Source organism: Ambystoma mexicanum, chromosome 2q, assembly GCF_040938575.1.
Source record: "Ambystoma mexicanum isolate Mex_15411 chromosome 2q, UKY_AmexF1_1, whole genome shotgun sequence".
Lineage (NCBI taxonomy): Eukaryota > Metazoa > Chordata > Amphibia > Caudata > Ambystomatidae > Ambystoma > Ambystoma mexicanum.
In genome coordinates this window covers 538625009-538644945 of record NC_090924.1, presented here as the reverse complement: position 1 = coordinate 538644945, position 19937 = coordinate 538625009, and the positions used below count along the sequence as shown (strand labels likewise).

The following is a 19937-nucleotide window of genomic DNA, read 5'->3' as shown; positions in this document are numbered from 1 at the left end:
TACTGCATGCCTCCCAGCGCTCCTCGCACCGGTCTAAGACCTTCACCCTCTCATTACTGTCTGTGTTTGACTTGCCTAGTACCTGCATGACTTACTTCATACTTCCCATCTGCTCGCGCTATTACGCAAGTTACTCATGTTGACTTGCTTACTGTTTCACTATCCTCTCTGCCTACTCGACTTGAGCTGTTGTTATCCCACCTAAACCTAGCCCAGTTCCTAGACATCGCTCATGTCATGCTGACCCATTGCCTTATTTCGATTTTTGGTTGCTCATGATGCATATCTATCCTGCCCAGAGGTCAATATTGCTTGTTAGCACCCTGCTCCTAGACTATCTCCAAGTGCCACCTATGTGCATCCCAACAATCCTCATTCATAGTCCAAGAGCCTAATCCTGCATCGGCCCAAATCCAAGTATCTCTTCTAAGCGCCAGACTATCTACCTTCCATGAACACACTTGCTAGAACCACTTAGCACGTCTCCCCTGTTCATCAGCCTGTCTGCCTGCTTCCTGCTCCTCCTAAATAATATAGCACTGTTCAGCATGCCACCTCAATATCCGACCACTATGTACTCGACCATACCTAATATTAAATCAACTAGTAGCTCACCTTTAATTATAAATGACTCACCCCCAGTGCTACATACTAGCGCCCCTTTGCCCCACCATAGATAGGAACTCAAGACTCAGAGCCAGACTAGCCAAAATCTAAGCCACTCGCCCGTTCAATGCCCACCGCACAGAGACTAAGATCCACAACCACCAGCCTAAACACCCCTAAACCTAAATTATCTCAGAATCACCACAATAAACCTCCACACTTTCCCACCAACCAGAGCAGTACCAAAATAACACAGGAATCTACTCCCACCACAACTACCACAACCACATTGAGCCCCCAAATTAAGGGAGCCCTGATCAACGCTAGATCTCTAGTAGCTCATGCAACAGAAATTGCAGACTTGATTCTTAAAGAAGACCTTGACCTCCTTGCTATCACGGAGACATGGCTTCATCCGGCAGCAGGCCCTATGCTCATGCTTGCAGTCCCAGAAAACTATTCTATCCTGAGACAAGACCGACCCAACTCTAGAGGAGGAGGTGTTGCCATTATTCACAAATGCAGTCTTACTATGAGATTAGCTACCACCATCAATGTCCCCTCTTACAAACTACTCTCAGTCAAAGTTCCCATTACTAATGCCAAAACCCTCAACATCCATGTGATCTATCGCCCTCCAGGCCCAATAGGCACATTTGATGAGGATTTTAATGCTAACTTATCCACCAACCTTAAAAACTCCACTCAGGTACTCACCCTCGGAGACTTTAACATGGGTTTCAATGACCCTGAAGACCAACTTGCCATCACCACGCTCAATACCCATACCGAATTAGGATTCACCCAAAGAAGTATGAAACCTACCCATGACAAAGGTAGAATACTCGATTGGGTGGCTGACTATAATTGTGTAGCTAACATTACCGACATCTCACCACTCGTCTGGACTGACCACCACCTGGTATCGTTCTCGCTTTCCACCACTAGACCTCCACCCATGCCGACCAGTAGGGCTCCACCCACACTCACAAGAAATAAAAAGAGTATCACTGTGGAGAGACTCATCCCGAACTTACTCCCTACACTCAACACACTCCCTGACAACTTGGATCCTGAGGCTCTGGTAGAGGAACACAATACAATTATGTCCACCTCCCTGGACTTAATCGCCCCTCTCAAACTCAGACCAAGCAAGCCCAAAATGCATCTGAACAAATGGTATACACCATTCCTTAAAAACTTAAGACAGCAAAAAAGAAACTGTGAGGTTACTTGGAAAAAAGTCCCATCAGTAGCCAATAAAATCAAACTCACTAAATTAGCGGCCCTGTACAAAAAAGAAATCATCCTAGCAAAACTTACCTCTTTCGACTCCTGTATTTCCCAAGCCAAATCAAACATGAAGGAACTATTTTCTATCCTCAAAGAAGTAGAAACTCCCATAGCACCACCATATACCTGCATTAAAGATAAGAATTGGTGTACAGATATCCAAAATGCCCTAGCCAACCAAATTGCTACTGTACAAAACAAAATCTACTGTAAAAAAGCCTCCTTGAATAACCCCTACCTGTCCAAACCACTTGAAAAGCAGACTTCAAGGGAACCTACCCGCTTCAACTTCACCAAAGTGACCACACTCGAAGTTGAAAAAATCATCCTGTCTTTGAAACCCTCCAACTGCCAGGGAGACTTGTGCCCGGCACAGATTATTAAAGACGCTGCTCGCGACCTCTCCCCATTCATCACAAAGTTAATCAACGCCTCCTTTTCAACCGGATCCATCCCAACCAATCTAGAACAATCCTGGGTATTACCCCCACTAAAAAAAAAAAAACACACTTGACCCAGCCACTCCCACAAACTACAGACCCATAACGACTGTACCATTCCTTCTAAAAATCCTGGACAAGGTCACCTATGTACAAATACAGAAGCACTTGGAAGAACATCGCCTACTAGGAGCCAGACAATCAGGCTTCCGTCCCCAACATGGAACTGAGACGGCCCTTATCGACCTTAATATACAGATTGATTTGCTCAGAGATAATGGCCAAGCTGCCTTACTCCTCCTCCTCGACCTCTCTGCAGCATTTGACCTGGTTGACCACTCTGTCCTATGCACACACCTACACACATCTGCCCACTTCTCCACCGAGGCCATTACATGGATTAGATAATTCCTTAACGGCAGAACCATGAGGGTTTTCTCGCCTACAGATGCAGCAGACCCAATACCTATCACCTGCGGCGTACCAGAGGGATCCTGTGTCTCCCCCACACCGTACAATACATTTACCAAGCCCCTTTTCGATGATCTGGATCATCTCGGTATCACCTACACTAACTACGCAGATGATACCCAGATCCTCCTTCCACTTTCTGGAGATTATGAGAAGGATTTGGCCTTGGTGAATAGAGTGTACAACATCCAGGCATGGATGGCCACACACGGACTATGCCTGAAGGATGATAAAACTGAACTCATCACCTTGGGTACTACTGCCAGCCTAAAGAAACTAAGCCCTTCCTACTCATCTTTCATGATCAATGGCAACACTATCAGGGTGGGACATGAAGTCAAAACATTGGGCTTCTACCTGGACTCCAACTTCTCCTTCAATAGACAGCTGAACTCACCAGCCTCCTATACGGCCTACACGTGCAAATTGATCCGCGCAGCCAAACATTTTCTATCCGACACCAGCTGCTTGACCCTTGCCAGAGCCCTTATACTGTCCTGTCTGGACTACTGTAACACTCTTTATCTTGGGTCCTCCAAAGCTACCACTATCAAATTACAAATTCTCCAGAATAACACACTTAGAGCAGCTCCGGGCATCTCTACAAGTGATCATATCACAGTACACAGCCAACAGAACAATTGGATCCCCATTAAAGATAAAAATGTCTCTAAAAACTTCTTCACTCACCGACAAGTCCCTCAATAACGCCGCTCCCATTTACCTGATCGACAGATTTCACAGACAGACCTCTCTGAGACCCTCAAGAACAGCATACAGAGACTGCCTCTCTGTTCCCAACTACAAACGCTCCATTATAGGAGGTAACAGCTTCCCAGTGAAAGCAGCTAAACTGTGGAACTCCCTACCACCAACTCTCAGAATGGACATACCCTACCAAAACTTCCGATCCAAGATTATTTCCTGGTTGAAGACGCAAGTTCTCTAAACACACCGAGCCCCAAGTCCTGCATCTCCCTTGCCATCTGGACATATTGTACTCACCTGTGTTAACCTGTATATATGTATATAGTCTTTGATATTATTACTATTGTGTATATATGTATGTATATATCATTATTGATGCAACTAAGCTTCGCAAATTCCTGTAACTGCTGCACCTTGTTACCCTAGGGTATTCTGGCGCATTACAAATAATAAACAAACAAACAAAACAAGCAAGCTTAAAAGGTCTGCAAGAACTGTGTCCAATAGGTTACGTTGATTTATACCATGCACTGCTGCCATTTGCATGGTCTCCAGGCACTTACGTGGCTCGGTAAGAAAAGTGGGTATGGTTGGTTAGTGAGGGAGAGGGACAGGACAGTGGTTGTGCTCATCTATTGCTGCATGCTGGACCAGGAGAAACTTGCATGTGTGTGTGTGAGCTTTCTAGGTGTACTTTGTTATGTGCACTGGGGTGTGTTGTGTCCATAATGGTGGCGTCCAGTGTCTGAGATGGTTTGTTATCTGCAGGTATTGGGTTTGTAGCATGTGTGGTTTGCGTGTTTTTTTCACCACCTCTCTGGACGTGTGTAGTACGTGAGAGGTGTGAGGGTGTGGAAAAGAGGTGTGGGTGGGTAGTTGGCTTTGGGTGATCTCTGGGTGATGAGTAAGTAAGGTTTCTGTAAAAGTGAAGCAAAGCATCCATAATTGGCTCAGCTATGACAAGTTGCAAAAACTCCCAAATCGCCCAGCCATTACAGGATATAACGTAGAACGCCCTTGTACACCGTTTGAATATTACATTTATCATTTGCTTATATGTTCCCAGAAACCATTGACATGATTTAACAAACTCCCAGCATGCACCAAGCAATCACATACCACCATCTACATCATCAAGTACAAACTACACAAACTCCCATTTTGGAACAAAATACCAAATGCAATTTGTACCAATTTGCATAAATAAATTGCGAACCACGGCTAGCACAACTATGGCAAAACAATATATGAGAGCCTAACCAATTACATAACGGAATGCATGAGGCCTAAACTGAGCTACTGAACTCTGGTAAGCAGTTGCCACTCAACAACCCTAAATGTGAGAATGCAACAGCAACACAACCAGTGCCGGAAATGGGCCGGAACAAGACAGAGCAGCGTTCCGGCAAAAACACATCTTGCTTGCCAGAGCACCGCTCAGTCCTCCAGACCCAGGCTGCTCCTGCTGCACAACCCATTCTTCAACGAGCGTTCAGAGCACACATTTATACAGAAACTTTCAAAGCTTCAAACGCAGTTTTGCAGCTGTTCAAACTGGTGTATATATATATCATGCATTTTACAGACATCTCTTTATTAGGGTGAATATTGTGGACAATCAAAACAGAAGAGTCCATTATTCACTTAAAAGGTTTTCTTAGTGAATCACATTAAGACCTATTCAACATTTAAAATTGTGCACATTATGTGGTTCCCATAATGCTCCTTGCTTTTATGCAAATCGCCAGGATTGGGTTCTATATAGAGATACTGTGTTGCGCAACCTGGCCTTTGGCCACACACCCCCTTTCCCAAAGCCCTACCCCTCCTAAGAAGTGATGGTTCCCTAAATAAATGTTTTCCATTTCCAGCACTGAACACAAGCACTTTTAAAATGATATTGGGCACAATACAAAATACCCAAAGTCACGTCTCATATCCCATCCTCGTTACCAGTGAACCAGCTTCTTGTTGTTTGGTTCCAGCGACAGGTGAGTTCATAAGATGACAGGAGACCTCCACTGGACCATCCATTGACTGCCAGCTCTCTCCCAACTGACAAACATTGGACACTCACTCAGGCCCCCACACCAACATTTCATGCTTCCTTTGTCATGAACAAACGTGGCCAAAATGACTGTTTCTGTGGCTTGCATGGACAGGGTTGCAGCCACCAAATTATTAAATACTGTGCGCTCGATTTGTGGCATGTTTTGCACGGTTGAAAGTCGGTGCAAAGTCATTTTGTACTGCAAGAATGACTTTGTACTAACTTTGCACTTCAGAAATACACTTTGCACAGTTCCATGAATCGGGGTTTGTGTCAGCAGTGCCAAGTCACTTTTCAGCAGTGCCAAGTCACTTTCCACCGTGGCCTGTGTACTTTTGCAACGATGTTCCGAAACGAACTCGTTAAATAATCTGGGGCCTAAAAAAGGAATTTTAACTAAATTCGTGCAGAGCAAAACGAGCTAATTAAGAAAAATTATGTTGCATTTAGATGAAATGTAATTTGCAAATATGAGAAATGCAGAGGCGTCAAAGTGCCAAGTCAAAGGTTTAATACCACTAAAACAGTATGAACAATTCAACTGCGAAAAATGAATCCAACAAAATCCGGCCCTCTTCTTAACCAATGAGAATGAAGCAATGCTTATACGACCAGTACGCCAACGTGCTCCCGACCAGATGTGCATATGCTTTTTTTTTAAGCGCTTTCAGACCTGTCGGTCACTGGTTAATTCAAGAAAGTTTAAGGCTCAACTTACCCAAACACTCCAAGCTGTCGGTGGTCTGACTCGTTCGCCTTGGAACAGCTGTCTGCGTGAAGGCTGGGCTGGAAGCCAAGAGAGAAACACAAAGTTATCAACTAGCCCTATGCAAAAACACCAACAGCCTTGGATAAATGCTGGCGTTTTACTTCATCCCCTGCCTCCTCCTTCACACTGCTGGCTCCCATATCCCCCACAGGCCCCCCTTCGCCCCCTACCCCCCCCCCCCCCATCTCTCCCCAGGCATGCTCGGATTCTGCTCTACTACCCAAAAACGTAATTAGGAGTTCGTTTGGCAAGAGCATAAGCACTGTTCTATCAGTCCGGGGAGACAGCATGGAGCATGCCTGAGTCACAGCTCTGTCTACTCTCAAGATACAGTTTATCGGTTACCGTGGTAATACTTGTTTAGGACTCAAGCGGTGCCTGCGGGGGATCCATGGGGTCTGACCCTGGCCATGCTCGTTTGTAGGTACTGAACTAAACCTTTATTTCCATAGCAACCAAAGTAAAGGCTACTTTTTTGCCGTACAGATGTTCTATGGCAATTTCCGTGCCCGGCTGTAACAAGAGCTTCCACAGCCACCCCTTTCTTACTTTCGTCAGCTGACCAGTTTAACATGTCGCCATGTGACTGGAGGGCTGTCAATCAAATGACGTAGTGGCACTGGCCCTCATCAAGAGGAATCTTTTGGTCAGGCTAATTGTGCTGCGCCCACACAACACTGATCATGGGAATATACCTTTTACTATGCGTCTTTCGAATAATCTGCCTTTGGACATGAGTTTCCACCTTTAATCTCACCCAGTGTAATTTACAGTTCGGTTTCTTCTTACGTTCTGTACGTATAATATGTAAACAGTGCCAAAAGAAGACAAATGGGGCACCCACCCAGAAAAGGGGGCGGGGGGGGGGGATATGGTTCAGCAACATGCCATTAACACGGCAGAGGGCCAAGGCTCTCCTCCTCCCAGTAACAAAAGATCACGGAAATAACCCACAGGAAGGGGAGGGGACAGTTAAAGAAGTACAGGGATTGGCACAGCAAAGGTTGTTCACACCTGATAATTGACTTCAGAGGATGGGGCAGGAGGCCTTAAATACCAGCTGCAGGATTACGCCGGCCTGGGCAGCAAGCTCAGCTGGAGGAGCCACATTGAAAACACCCAACAGAAAGCTTGCAGCACTGTACCCACTCTTGAAGTCAAGGTCCCTGCCTATCAGCAGCAACCCATCCTGATTTATGCCTCTCTGGCATGGAGTACCTGTGCATAAACCCACCAAAAGGTACAGAACAACGCCCCGAGGAGAACGGCTTGAGTCCCACTTTTTGCAAGAGCCAAGCTGCACAGGGGTCTGGGAATCAAGATGTTGGATGAACATCTACCGAAGCTAAACAGAAATTTCTGTGAAGGATTGGATCAGAACGCAAACCCTCTGATCAAGAAACTTGCTACAATTACTGCAAATCCGTTTGACCGCTACCCGCACGCGGCCCGTCACAGAGCCGACCCTGTGAAACCATCTCTACTGTGACAAGAACAGAGATCAAGAAGCAATTCAAACCGCGACTACTCTCTCGACCAGAGAAATTGGAGTAATGAGGTACAGCCTCGATATCCAACATCCCCACTGACAGATCAAAACTGTCAGCAAGATAAGTTCTCGATAACGCCTGCCTCTTTTTCCTGTTTCATCTGAGGTGATGGCAAATCATTTGTACTCACCCACCACTCCCTAACTGTTGTTTACTTTGCAGGTTTCTAATTTTGTTGCATTATGTTTTGTCGCAGACGAACGAGCAGAGCTGAAGCTCTCTTTGCTGAGGAAATGAACATGAAAACTAGCCCCTTGTTAGCCTGGCATGGCAGGGGGTGTAAAACCTCCTGGCAGAGGAAAGGAGCATGAATGAACAGCCCCTATATAGCCGGACAAGGGCGGGGCAGGATATTTCGAAAAAAGGTGCACCCCCATTTTCAGCTTAAAACCCCACCACGGCTAGTGAAATGAAGGAAAGAACAGCGCTCCCACAGCCCAACACCAGGGGCACACAGTTGGTCTGAGCGGGAGGGCTCAAGAAGGTTAGGTTTGGGGAGCAAGACCGGATCATGGACAATGCTGTGCATTAATTAAAGATGAAATAGACCTGAATGAATACTAATCGAGGGGGTGCATTAAAGGAAAGGTTTTGGAAAATATGCCTGCCGATCGTCTGAGTCTACTTATATATGCTGACGTATATAAGTGTTAAATGAATAATAAAAGTTGTGGCCATTTGTGGCCTTGTTTCTTCCATTAAAATGACTGGTCTAAGTTCGTGGGCATTGGGCACGATAAGCGCACGCAAGTATGATACATTGTAGGGGGGGCCTTCCGGTGCCCGACTGCCTATGTTACTGGTAACACAGCTTGAGGACACGACTCAAGGCTGGCCAGATAGCTTACGCTTTTTGCAGAATCTGTGCCAACCTGTGCAAGGCAAAGACATGACACCTAGCTGGGGGTCCCCAAGACTTCTTTCCAAGATAAACTTTCCCGTTGGGTAACCAGAAGCATTGATTGCCATTACTGGAATTGGGGTCTGGGCCCCATACTAACAGAGAGGTAAGTGGTCAGTGCCCTATTAAAGTCTTAGAGTCTCATTACAAACATGGCGGTGCTGTAGAAAATTGGTGGTAACAGAATTACTGCCACTTTTTCTGCACTGCCATGCTACGAGTAAGGCCCTGGAGTGGGGGATTTAGCTCCAACATCAAGCTGGAGGTAAATCCTTCCTTTGCTGAAAAAAAATTGGCAAAATCGGTAGATTTGCTGCTGGCGGTAATTCTGCTGAAAAAGCCCCATGAAGTCCAATGGACTCTGAAAAAATTGTGATTTACTCCGCCACTTGTAATCCGGCGGAAATTCTGCTGAACCAAGTGGCGGTAACGGTAATTCAGTTGGACAGTATTCCGGTGGATTTACCACCTGAATTCCGCCCAACTCGTAATGAGGCCCTTAGTTCTCTCTCGCTGAAATGTACTTGGCTGGTGTAAAAGCTGTGCTGGTCTTCTTTTTCCATTTGACAGGTTTTACTCTCCATAGCCCCTCACTTTCTTCTAAATTGGCGTTTTACGCACCTATTCAGACCTGCCCAGAGAAGTACTGACTCACTTTTTCATTAGTTTCACAGAATTGTCATATCAACTTTTTCACTTTGGGGCCAAACAATTAAGCACAGCACTTCGAGCTTAAATGCTCCTGGCAAAGTCTGTCTAGAACCTGAGAGTTACCAACATTATTTGTCAAATGTACTTTTTCTAAGAAACACAAAGTGAAGTAAACACTACCATAGATCACTCCCCGTAAAATTGTTAAGCTCCTGCCTCATCTTGAGCCCACAATGCCACGCACACGGGACAACCTGTACCCAAAAGGCTTTCATTTGATACCGTCCTGGATTCAGTTTCAACCTCTCGAGTGTTTAGGGACCAGTTCTGACTTTTAACAAGAACCGGCAATGGCAACCTTTTGGGCTTGTGTGTAGACTGGCCATTGATGGTAGCAGGTGCAAAATAGTGCTAACACTTAGGCATCTAACAGCAGTGACTGGCAAATGCCCAATACTTCAGATAAGGACACGCATAGTACTTCGAAATAGAGTGCAGTAAGGCAGGCCTGGTTAAGACATTTTTATTACACCAGTTCTGCGTTTACATCTCCAATTAAGTCATTAACTCTTAGAAGACCCCTTTGAAATAACACTGGGAGGCACTTCAAGTGCAAAGTTTGATAGTAAAGCTTAATTAAAGCGAGCTCCAAGACTTCCCATCAGGAGGTATTTTGCGCAGGGAGGATCAGGAACTGTGTGGGAATGGCCATAGGGATTAGCATGTCCATGGGCAGTCAATGAGTATGCAAATAACCAAACACCTACAGGTTGCGTGTCGCTCTTCATATGCCATTCCTCCCGATCTGTATTCTAATGCAATAGCTTTGGCGTATAGGTTGCGCTAAAGTGCCACCTAACAGCCTAATGAATTAGTGGTACTCAGTGCCCTGCTTATCACAAGCTTGCTTTCTTTATCTTGCTGACAGTTTCATTCTGTCAGTGGTGTTTTTGATACCAAGGCCGAGCCTCATAACTCCAAGGTCTCTAGTTAAAAAGGTATCACGGTTTGGTGGTTCCATGTGTTAAAATTGCGGCAAAAAGGGCAGTGGATGCAAAATATTGCAACAAAAAGGCTGTGGTTTTGCCGCCGCAATCCATGTAAAGTATGCGGGGGACACCCCAGCAACCCCCAGACCCATTAAACCATTTAAGGGAAGTGGGGGACACCCCCGCAACCCCTGCCCCCTTTAAATGGTATAATGGGGTACACCTTTACTGGGTCAAACCACAGCATTTTTACTGTGATTTTTTGCACAGGCGACATTTTTGTTGCAATTTTATCACTGCATACCGGTTTGGGTTGGTTCTTGATCTTATCTTGCAACAGCAGAGTTGGTTTCACAAGGTCAGCGCTGTAATGGCCCACGGGTAGAGGTCAAAAGGGTTTTCAGTAATGGTAGCAAGTTTCCTGAGCAGTAGATTTGCATTCTGATCTAGTCCTTGGCAGAACTTCCTGTTCAGTTGTGCTAGATGGTTGTCTAACATCTCCAGGCTCAGCTCCTTGTGCACGTATGCGTTCCTATGAGGAGAGAAGTGTGCCTGCAGCCCTCGGCCCCTGGAGTTGGCGGTCCTAGAGTACTAGCACCGGTGCTTGGCATTCAGGTCTCCTCCAATAATCGTCTGTACGGTAGAGCCAAGAAAACCATCCCTGTCGCCGCTTCTTTAAGTGGGAGGTTAAATCAAGGGTGTGGGGCGATATCTACTTAGGGGGAGTGGCTGAAGTACGGGTTGGTGTCCTGGCCATGCACCCTAACTAGAGCCCTGCCTCGCCTATGGGGGCCAGGTAAGAGCAGGCGACCTGGGGCGCACTGGCATTATTACCTTTGGTGTTTCCAGCCCCTCATTTTTGTTCCAAATCACAGGCTCAGAACGTCGCTGCGGTGTTAGAGCCTGTAATTAAGAAACAAAAGCAGAGGCTGGCAGCATCAAAGGTATGACACCAGTGCGCCCCAGCTCTCCTTCTGTGCCTTGAGCGTAAGGACAGTCTGCTGGGTGTTGGCTCTTTACTCAAACAGGAGGGCTGGGTTACCCGGCCTCTCCTTTTGTTTGTGAAAAAAGAACACCGTGAAAACACAGAGCAGATAGCCCCATTTAGGTGAAGCGGTACATGGTTAAAGGGCGGTGTGCAAGTGTCAGCACTTCGGATTAGAAAGAAGAACAGGCATCAATACCATCACAGAAGCCTACGGCTAAAGTAAGTTAATAAAGTGAGAATGGCATGTTGAAGGTTGTGATGACGTGTGAAGCAGAGCCAGAGCCTGCAAACACCAGCACAAACCTGTCACCAGGAGATAGAGAGGAGCAGCAAAAGTGGTTGAGGACGTAGGTTGTGGGGGTGAGGGCGACTCTGACACCAAGAGCTTGTCCAACACAGAAGAAAGGTGGGAATTCAGTATAAACTGGAAGGAATGATGAAAGGCAAACCGAGCACTAGAAGGAAAGAACGAAGGTTTGAGAACAAGGGCCAGGAGAAACGAAGAGACCGGTCTGAGTGAGTCGCGGGCACAGCTGAGGGGATAACGAAGTACAGTACCCTGGTCATCCACAGCAAAGGGTTTCAGTAGTATACACAGAGTGGACTGGTATGCTAGGACATGCAGTCCAATACCCAGCGTGGAGCTAACCAACATTATACAGAGGAGAGCTGAATATGTAATGCATGCTGGGAAATGAAGTCTAAGATCCCAGGCCAAGCCTTAGAAGAGAGAAAATGTATGCTGGGCATGCACCCCAATACCGATTGTGAAGTTAACGGGCTTGGCAAGAAGAAATTAAACATTTGATGCATGCTGGGAAACAAAGTTCATCCAAAGTCTAATAAGAATTGAGAGAACAAATTAGAATGCATGCTGGGAAAGGAGGTCTATTCAGAATCAAAAGAAAAGGTGAGGAGACACAGGGACAAGGAAGGCTATCAGGACAAAACGAAGGGCTCGGAGCAAAGAGAACCAATAGCAAGGAAGGGTTGGTGACAAGGAGAGAGGATCTAAGAAATCCCAGAAATGGCAGCGTCGGGACAATGGGAGAGAAGCCGAAGGGCTATGAATCTATGGCTTTTCATAGAGGCAAACAATCAATTGGAATCGGCTAAAAAGTAGGGAGTGGGGTCTTAACCTGACCGGTTGCACCAGGGCAAGCAGGAATCCCACTCTGCCGGCGCGGTGTCAAGCAAGGCAGCGGAGTCGGCAGAGCTCAGATGTGGACGGGCAGCCAAAGAGAAAACATCAGGAAGCTGAAAGGTACTGCAAAGGGGCCACAGTAATAGCTGGCTGGGCAATCCTTTTCATAGCGCCCGCTCTGACGCGAGCGATGCAGAGGAGGCACTGTGGAGGGACTAAACTCCACAGGAGTGTTTGCAGGGAATGTCCCCAACACCACCCCAGCCCAACGGAGACCCCACAGGAGTATGTTTCAGCTTACAGAGGTAATGGGCTTGGAAAATGGCAAATGGTTTGTCCGCATTGAGATTGGAAGCATGGTCCCATGTGCATTCCTCAAGGCTGTGCCCCTTCCAGTCCACGAGGCAATGCAAGGAACCACAAACCTAATGCAAATCACAGATCCTCTGAACCTTGTACTCTGCGAGATCTGCACAGGGCACAGGTGGTGTTCATGGGTGTGATAACACGCTGAAGAAGGGAAACATGAGAAACAGGTTAATACCCCAGAACAAAGGCAGGCACAGTTTAGCAACTACAGGGGAGAGAGCATGCAAAGAAAGGTCAACACACCATAATATTGGGGATGCCGCTGGTTGGGTCTTAAAGGTCCATGCAAATTGCGAGCACAGAGCCGCACACTGCCACTGGGACAGAAGGAACTGGAGTCCTCCCAGATAGCTCAGGGGCAACACGCAAGACGACACAGAGCAACACAGGTTCGATCCCCGGGTCTGCACTTGTTATAAATAACCAATTACAATCATAACCACCTTTCAGGCCTCTTTTGCTCTCAAGAAATGAGAAGGCGCTTTTTTTCATGGAATGTTTGTGGGGCACCCAGTCGTGCACCAGAGGAGAGTTAGAAGGTGGTAATGGCCATGGATCAGGACAGAGGTGATATGCGTAGATATAGCAGCATGGACTGCTACCCAGATCTTTTTCGCTTTTCCCTTCTTCAAGCTTGCCATCTTGGAACACATCACCAGCTGCTGCTAAACATGTCCAAGATGGCAATCACCCTTCTCCCTGCCTGCAATGCGAACCCCACTAACATCGCCTGTATCCTTCCCTCCTCACTGCGGTACCCAGGGCTGTCAAGCTGGGATCCTCCTCGAAACGGTCCTTGAAAACTCTCACTTCAACCGGGCAACTGCCACAGCGGCTGGGATCAAACTTCCAAACCTCAGGAAGATCTGCCCGCCCCTCACTCACAAATCTCTCCCCTAGTGCACAGTGAAGTTGGCTACTGCTCTAGTCTCCTCCTTGGCCTTTTCCTCTACTACCCCTCACTCAAAGTCCCATTCTTTGATAGTCGCAATCTAAATCCTGACTACGGCCTGCCCTACTTACATGTATGCATGTACATATATCATTTATGTAAATGCCAACTTAAGTCTCTAAATGAATACCTTACTTGTGTTCTTCTCCCCAGTCAATTTCCACCGCCTATGTTCCTTTGCCTTACCCTTCGCGTCCAGGTCTGCTGGCACTATACAGTACTTGTAAGGGCACCCTAGCCTGAGACGGTCTCAGCTATATGCAACTTATCCTCCGTCAACACCACATGAATACAAACACAGGTGTCTGCAGGAGGCCCTTCCACCCCCTTGTCTATATTACAAGGATTGGAACCTGAATGCTCCTGTTTTGATTTGATTCTATTGGAATGTCTTTTTAGTACTGATTAATTCTACTATATTTGAAACACTTTGTGTGGATTTCTATCTCTTTCCTGCCAGGTATATTTTGTGATAGATCCCAAACCCGAAAAGGTTTAGCGGGGCATTCCATTAGTCATATAGACCTCACTTGTTATAAAGATTTCTTAGTTAGTAATGCTTCCTGAGCTGCACCAGAAGCTTATGTTACCCCCAAGGAAATGTTGCTTTCTGGCAGTTCAGGGCTCCTTTACTTTTCCTACTTCCCTCTAGAAGCAGTGATTGCAGGAGCGGGCGAGTAAGAACATAGGGACATGAAATGTGTGTTCAGTTGGTGCTCTGCCGCTACCACAAGGCGCCCGCTCACCGGCCTGCGTAACACACTGTCTCATACCCAGGCATCTCACAATGACAACGGTGTGCTATGTACAATGCTTTGAGGCTTCCCAGGTAGGTTCCCAATTTCTAAACCCTATATTTGTCCATATATTCCATAAAAACACATACCTGTCCACAGATCTGTCGAGAGACTGGCAGCTGCTAGACAGCGAAGCGGCGGGGCTGATGAACGGGTCCAACATCTGCTGAAGACAGAGCAAGAGCGCGTGACGAGACAGTGTACACAGCACGGTGTTCAGAATCACAAAACAGCCAACAGCAACACAAAACAACACGCTGGCTATATTCGGGCGACTCAGGATAACGCCTAGGGGGCCAGCTCACAGGATAGCAAGGACCAAAGTGGGACAGTATGATTTCATGCACTGAGCAGCTTCTAGTTTAGAGCGATGTAATTGACCAAGCGACAAGCTCCATTGAACTAGAACGCACCATTTGCAACAACTTTGATCAAAAACGCCCCTTTTGGCAGTACTCAAATCACTTCTGGTGAAAAATAACCAATTCCCTTTGCGATTGAGAGATTTTTTCTATTTTTTGTGTGCAAATAGCAGACATTGCCTTTGCAGACAATTTTGCACTGGTAGGTAAAACCTTATGCCCACCCCAACAACGGAAGATTGCAATAACTCTTTACAAAGCATGCAGAGTACTTTTGGGCCCAGTTTAATAAACACTGCGCGTCAGGCACTAACACCTATGATCTCAGGACCCTCTTATTCCACTGGCATGGATCTGCCAAAGCACTTGACCCACTAAGGGGCTGCCGTGCAGTGTGACAATGCAATACATAAAGAGGTTCTCGCACACTTTCTATTGTCTTTGTGGTGTTTCTATTCATCAAGATTTAATGCGGAGACTCGTACAACTCTGTTTCCTGTGGTCAGAGCTTTAAGTGTGGGGGCTCTAGTTAGGGGCCATGGCCAAAGTATGTGTGGGTCGGTGGGTGAACTGCAGAGTCGGCAGTAATCTAACACCAACCCCTGCAGGTTGCCCTTTAACCATGCAGCTCTTTGACTGAATGGGCTGCGCGAGAAACTTGGCGAATCTAGAGCTAGTCAGGCGAGGGATGGGGGCTAGGAGCCCCTCGCAAAGCCCTGGTTAGGGAGCCCTTTTTGAAGATTGCTAGGGCTCTGCGCCCTGGCTAGCCCCAGCCTACTTAAAGCCTTGGCTGTAGTGTGGCCATCATCTCTCGCGCTTTGTGCACTTCCTGTTTTGGCTCTCCACAAAGCTCCCACCCGTTGTGTGCGATCTACTCCGTGCCAACAACTCGGACAAGCTTCATCACTACCTCACCTCGCTCCCTAGGATCGAGAGCGGTGCAGTGAGGAGGCATCAGTTCTCACACAGGTCATAGTGTTTGTACTTGCTGGGCCTTCATCAACTTTTCTCTGTCCTCCTTAGTCTTGCATTTCCAGTTCCTGAATCCATTTCACCACCTTCATTTTGAAGTCTTTCCTCTTGGTTTGGACCGATCGGATCATGTAGGGTCTCACCTCACGCATTAAACCATCCATTACTTACATACTTTCTTTTCCAGCCGATAAGATAACTCAGCGGGTTGAGCGCGTGCTGCTGCGATCTATGTGTGATCTGCAGGTCGCAGGTTCGAATCCCAGCAAGGCCAACTCAGCCGTTCATCCTTCCGAAGTCGATAAATGAGTACTAACTTCGGTTAGGATGATACATTTTTGTAAATATGTTCTATGTACAGCGCTTGGGCATAAGCGCTATATAAACAACACATCATTATCATTCTAGTCCTGCAGCATTCTCTACTTCGTTGTTGTTTCCATGGACAAGTTCACTATTGCAACTCCTCTGTTTCTAGCTCCTCGAATAGAAGGCTATGTCATCTGCGTTTCATTTCTTTCCTCTTCCGGTTATTATGGTGCTCATATGGAAGTGCAGAGATCGAGTGGGTGGCTGCACCGTCATTGGCTCCCAGCACACCGTCACCCAGTCTCCGTTAGATTGTGTGTTTTGTGGGCGTTTCTAGTATCAGGGTCCTCTTTTCTCCTTCAGTGGTCCCTTCATCCCCTTTCCTTAATGTCACCTTTTGTGTGAACGGCAGGTCCTGTTCCTCTGTGTACTCGTGTTGGGGTAAGTGTTGTCATGGCCCTAGAAAGGGAGTGGAGAGCAGCTATGCCTTCGAGGATGACCTCTTTGCAGTCAACGTTAGCTGCCAATGCTGCTTCCAGGATCATTTCTATAAATGTGTTCAAGCGCTCAACTTGCCCATTGCCTTTTGGCTGGCCTAGGGCCCCCTTTTCTGTGTTGCATGCCTTCCTGCCGTGAGTGGTCCTGTGTCTCTTGAGATATGAATTGCGCTCCTTTGTCCATATTTGAGAAGGTGAACCTTCCCCCGGAAATATTTCATAGAACACGTCTATGGCCGTGACCGGTCTTGTGTAGTGCTCCGACCTCTGCAGTAGAACAGCGACCAATCCACATGCACTGGCATCCACGGCTACAACCCAATCCACATGCACTGGCATCCCCGGCTACAACTCAATCCACATGCACTGGCATCCACAGCTACAACCCATTCCACATGCACTGGCATCCACGGCTACAACCCAATCCACATGCACTGGCATCCACGGCTACAACTCAATCCACATGCACTGGCATCCACGGCTACAACCCAATCCACATGCACTGCCATCCACGGCTACAACCCAATCCACATGCACTGGCGTCCACGGCTACAACCAAATCCACATGCACTGGCGTCCACGGCTACAACCCAATCCACATGCACTGGCGTCCACGGCTACAACTCAATCCACATGCACTAGCGTCCACGGCTACAAACCCAATCCACATGCACTGGCATCCACGGCTACAACCCAATCCACATGCACTGGCATCCACGGCTACAACTCAATCCACATGCACTAGCATCCACGGCTACAACTCAATCCACATGCACTAGCATCCACGGCTACAACTCAATCCACATGCACTAGCATCCACGGCTACAACTCAATCCACATGCATTAGCATACATGGCTACAAACCCAATCCACATGCACTGGCATCCACGGCTACAACCCAATCCACATGCACTGGCATCCACGGCTACAACTCAATCCACATGCACTGGCATCCACGGCTACAAACCCAATCCACATGTACTGGCATCCACGGCTTCAACCCAATCCACATGCACTGGCATCCACGGCTACTACCCAATCCACATGCACGGCTACAAACCCAAACCGCATCCACGGCTACAACCCAATCCACATGCACTGGCATCCACGGCTACAACTCAATCCACATGCACTGGCATCCACGGCTACAAACCCAATCCACATGCACGGGCATCCACGGCTACAACCCATTCCACATGCACTGGCATCCACGGCTACAACCCAATCCACATGCACTGGCATCCACGGCTACAACCCATTCCACATGCACTGGCATCCACAGCTACAACCCAATCCACATGCACTGGCATCCACGGCTACAACCCAATCCACATGCACTGGCATCCACGGCTGCAACCCAATCCACATGCATGGCTACAAACCCAAACCGCATCCACGGCTACAACCCAATCCACATGCACTGGCATCCACGGCTACAACTCAATCCACATGCACTGGCATCCACGGCTACAAACCCAATCCACATGCAATGGCATCCACGGCTACAACCCATTCCACATGCACTGGCATCCACGGCTACAACCCAATCCACATGCACTGGCATCCACGGCTACAACCCATTCCACATGCACTGGCATCCACAGCTACAACCCAATCCACATGCACTGGCGTCCACGGCTACAACCCAATCCACATGCACTGGCGTCCACGGCTGCAACCCAATCCACATGCACTGGCGTCCACGGCTACAACCCAATCCACATGCACTGGCGTCCACGGCTACAACTCATTCCACATGCACTGGCATCCACGGCTACAACCCATTCCACATGCACTGGCATCCACGGCTACAACCCAATCCACATGCACTGGCATTCACGGCTACAACCCAATCCACATGCACTGGCGTCCACGGCTGCAACCCAATCCACATGCACTGGCGTCCACGGCTACAACCCAATCCACATGCACTGGCGTCCACGGCTGCAACCCAATCCACATGCACTGGCGTCCACGGCTACAACCCAATCCACATGCACTGGCGTCCACGGCTGCAACCCAATCCACATGCACTGGCGTCCACGGCTACAACTCAATCCACATGCACTGGCATCCACGGCTACAACTCAATCCACATGCACTGGCATCCACGGCTACAACCCAATCCACATGCACTGGCGTCCACGGCTGCAACCCAATCCACATGCACTGGCATCCACGGCTACAACCCAATCCACATGCACTGGCGTCCACGGCTACAACCCAATCCACATGCACTGGCATCCACGGCTACAAACCCAATCCACATGCACTGGCATCCACGGCTACAACCCATTTCACATGCACTGGCATCCACGGCTACAACCCAATCCACATGCACTGGCATCCACGGCTACAACCCATTCCACATGCACTGGCGTCCACGGCTACAACCCAATCCACATGCACTGGCATCCACGGCTACAACCCAATCCACATGCACTGGCGCCCTGGCTGCAACCCAATCCACATGCACTGGCGTCCACGGCTACAACCCAATCCACATGCACTGGCGTCCACGGCTAGAACTCAATACACATGCACTGGCATCCACGGCTACAACCCATTCCACATGCACTGGCATCCACGGCTACAACCCAATCCACATGCACTGGCATCCACGGCTACAACCCATTCCACATGCACTGGCATCCACGGCTACAACCCAATCCACATGCACTGGCGTCCACGACTACAACCCAATCCACATGTGCTGGCGTCCACGGCTGCAACCCAATCCACATGCACTGGCGTCCACGGCTACAACCCAATCCACATGCACTGGCGTCCACGGCTGCAACCCAATCCACATGCACGGCTTGGTGTTCAGAATTGCTGGATGGGCTCAGCCTTGGATTCGGCTGCCACTTTCACATACATGAACTCTGCTTCTTGTTGACCCGACTCTTTACACTTGCTTTCACATTCAAAGTACCATAGCAACGGGATGGTCAAGTGGTACATTTGATGGGGCGTGTGCATGTTTTGTTTAGGACAGAATTCTTTGCACGTATCCATCGATATGATTGCAAAACGGCACCTACATCTAACATTGCTACCGGTTTCCCCCCAGGCTCTCTTCACACATGGGCTTCGACTTTTCTGACTTAGTTCGAGAG

The 19937-nt window shown here is 48.0% G+C and overlaps 1 protein-coding gene across 4 annotated transcripts in view; it reads right to left on the bottom strand.

The window, feature by feature from the left end:
• The window catches only part of LOC138569585 (mitogen-activated protein kinase kinase kinase 3-like), a 696616-nt gene that overhangs the window by 133578 nt on the left and 543101 nt on the right, over positions 1–19937 (bottom strand). For 3 of the 4 annotated variants that reach the window (XM_069647679.1, XM_069647683.1, XM_069647680.1), the window contains exons 9-10: positions 14768–14844; positions 6287–6354 (exon numbers count right to left, since the gene is read on the bottom strand). In XM_069647679.1, coding sequence (XP_069503780.1) covers positions 6287–6354; positions 14768–14844 — 145 coding nt within the window. The remainder of the gene's footprint in view (positions 1–6286; positions 6355–14767; positions 14845–19937) is intronic. The other variant, XM_069647681.1, reaches the window with a different exon arrangement.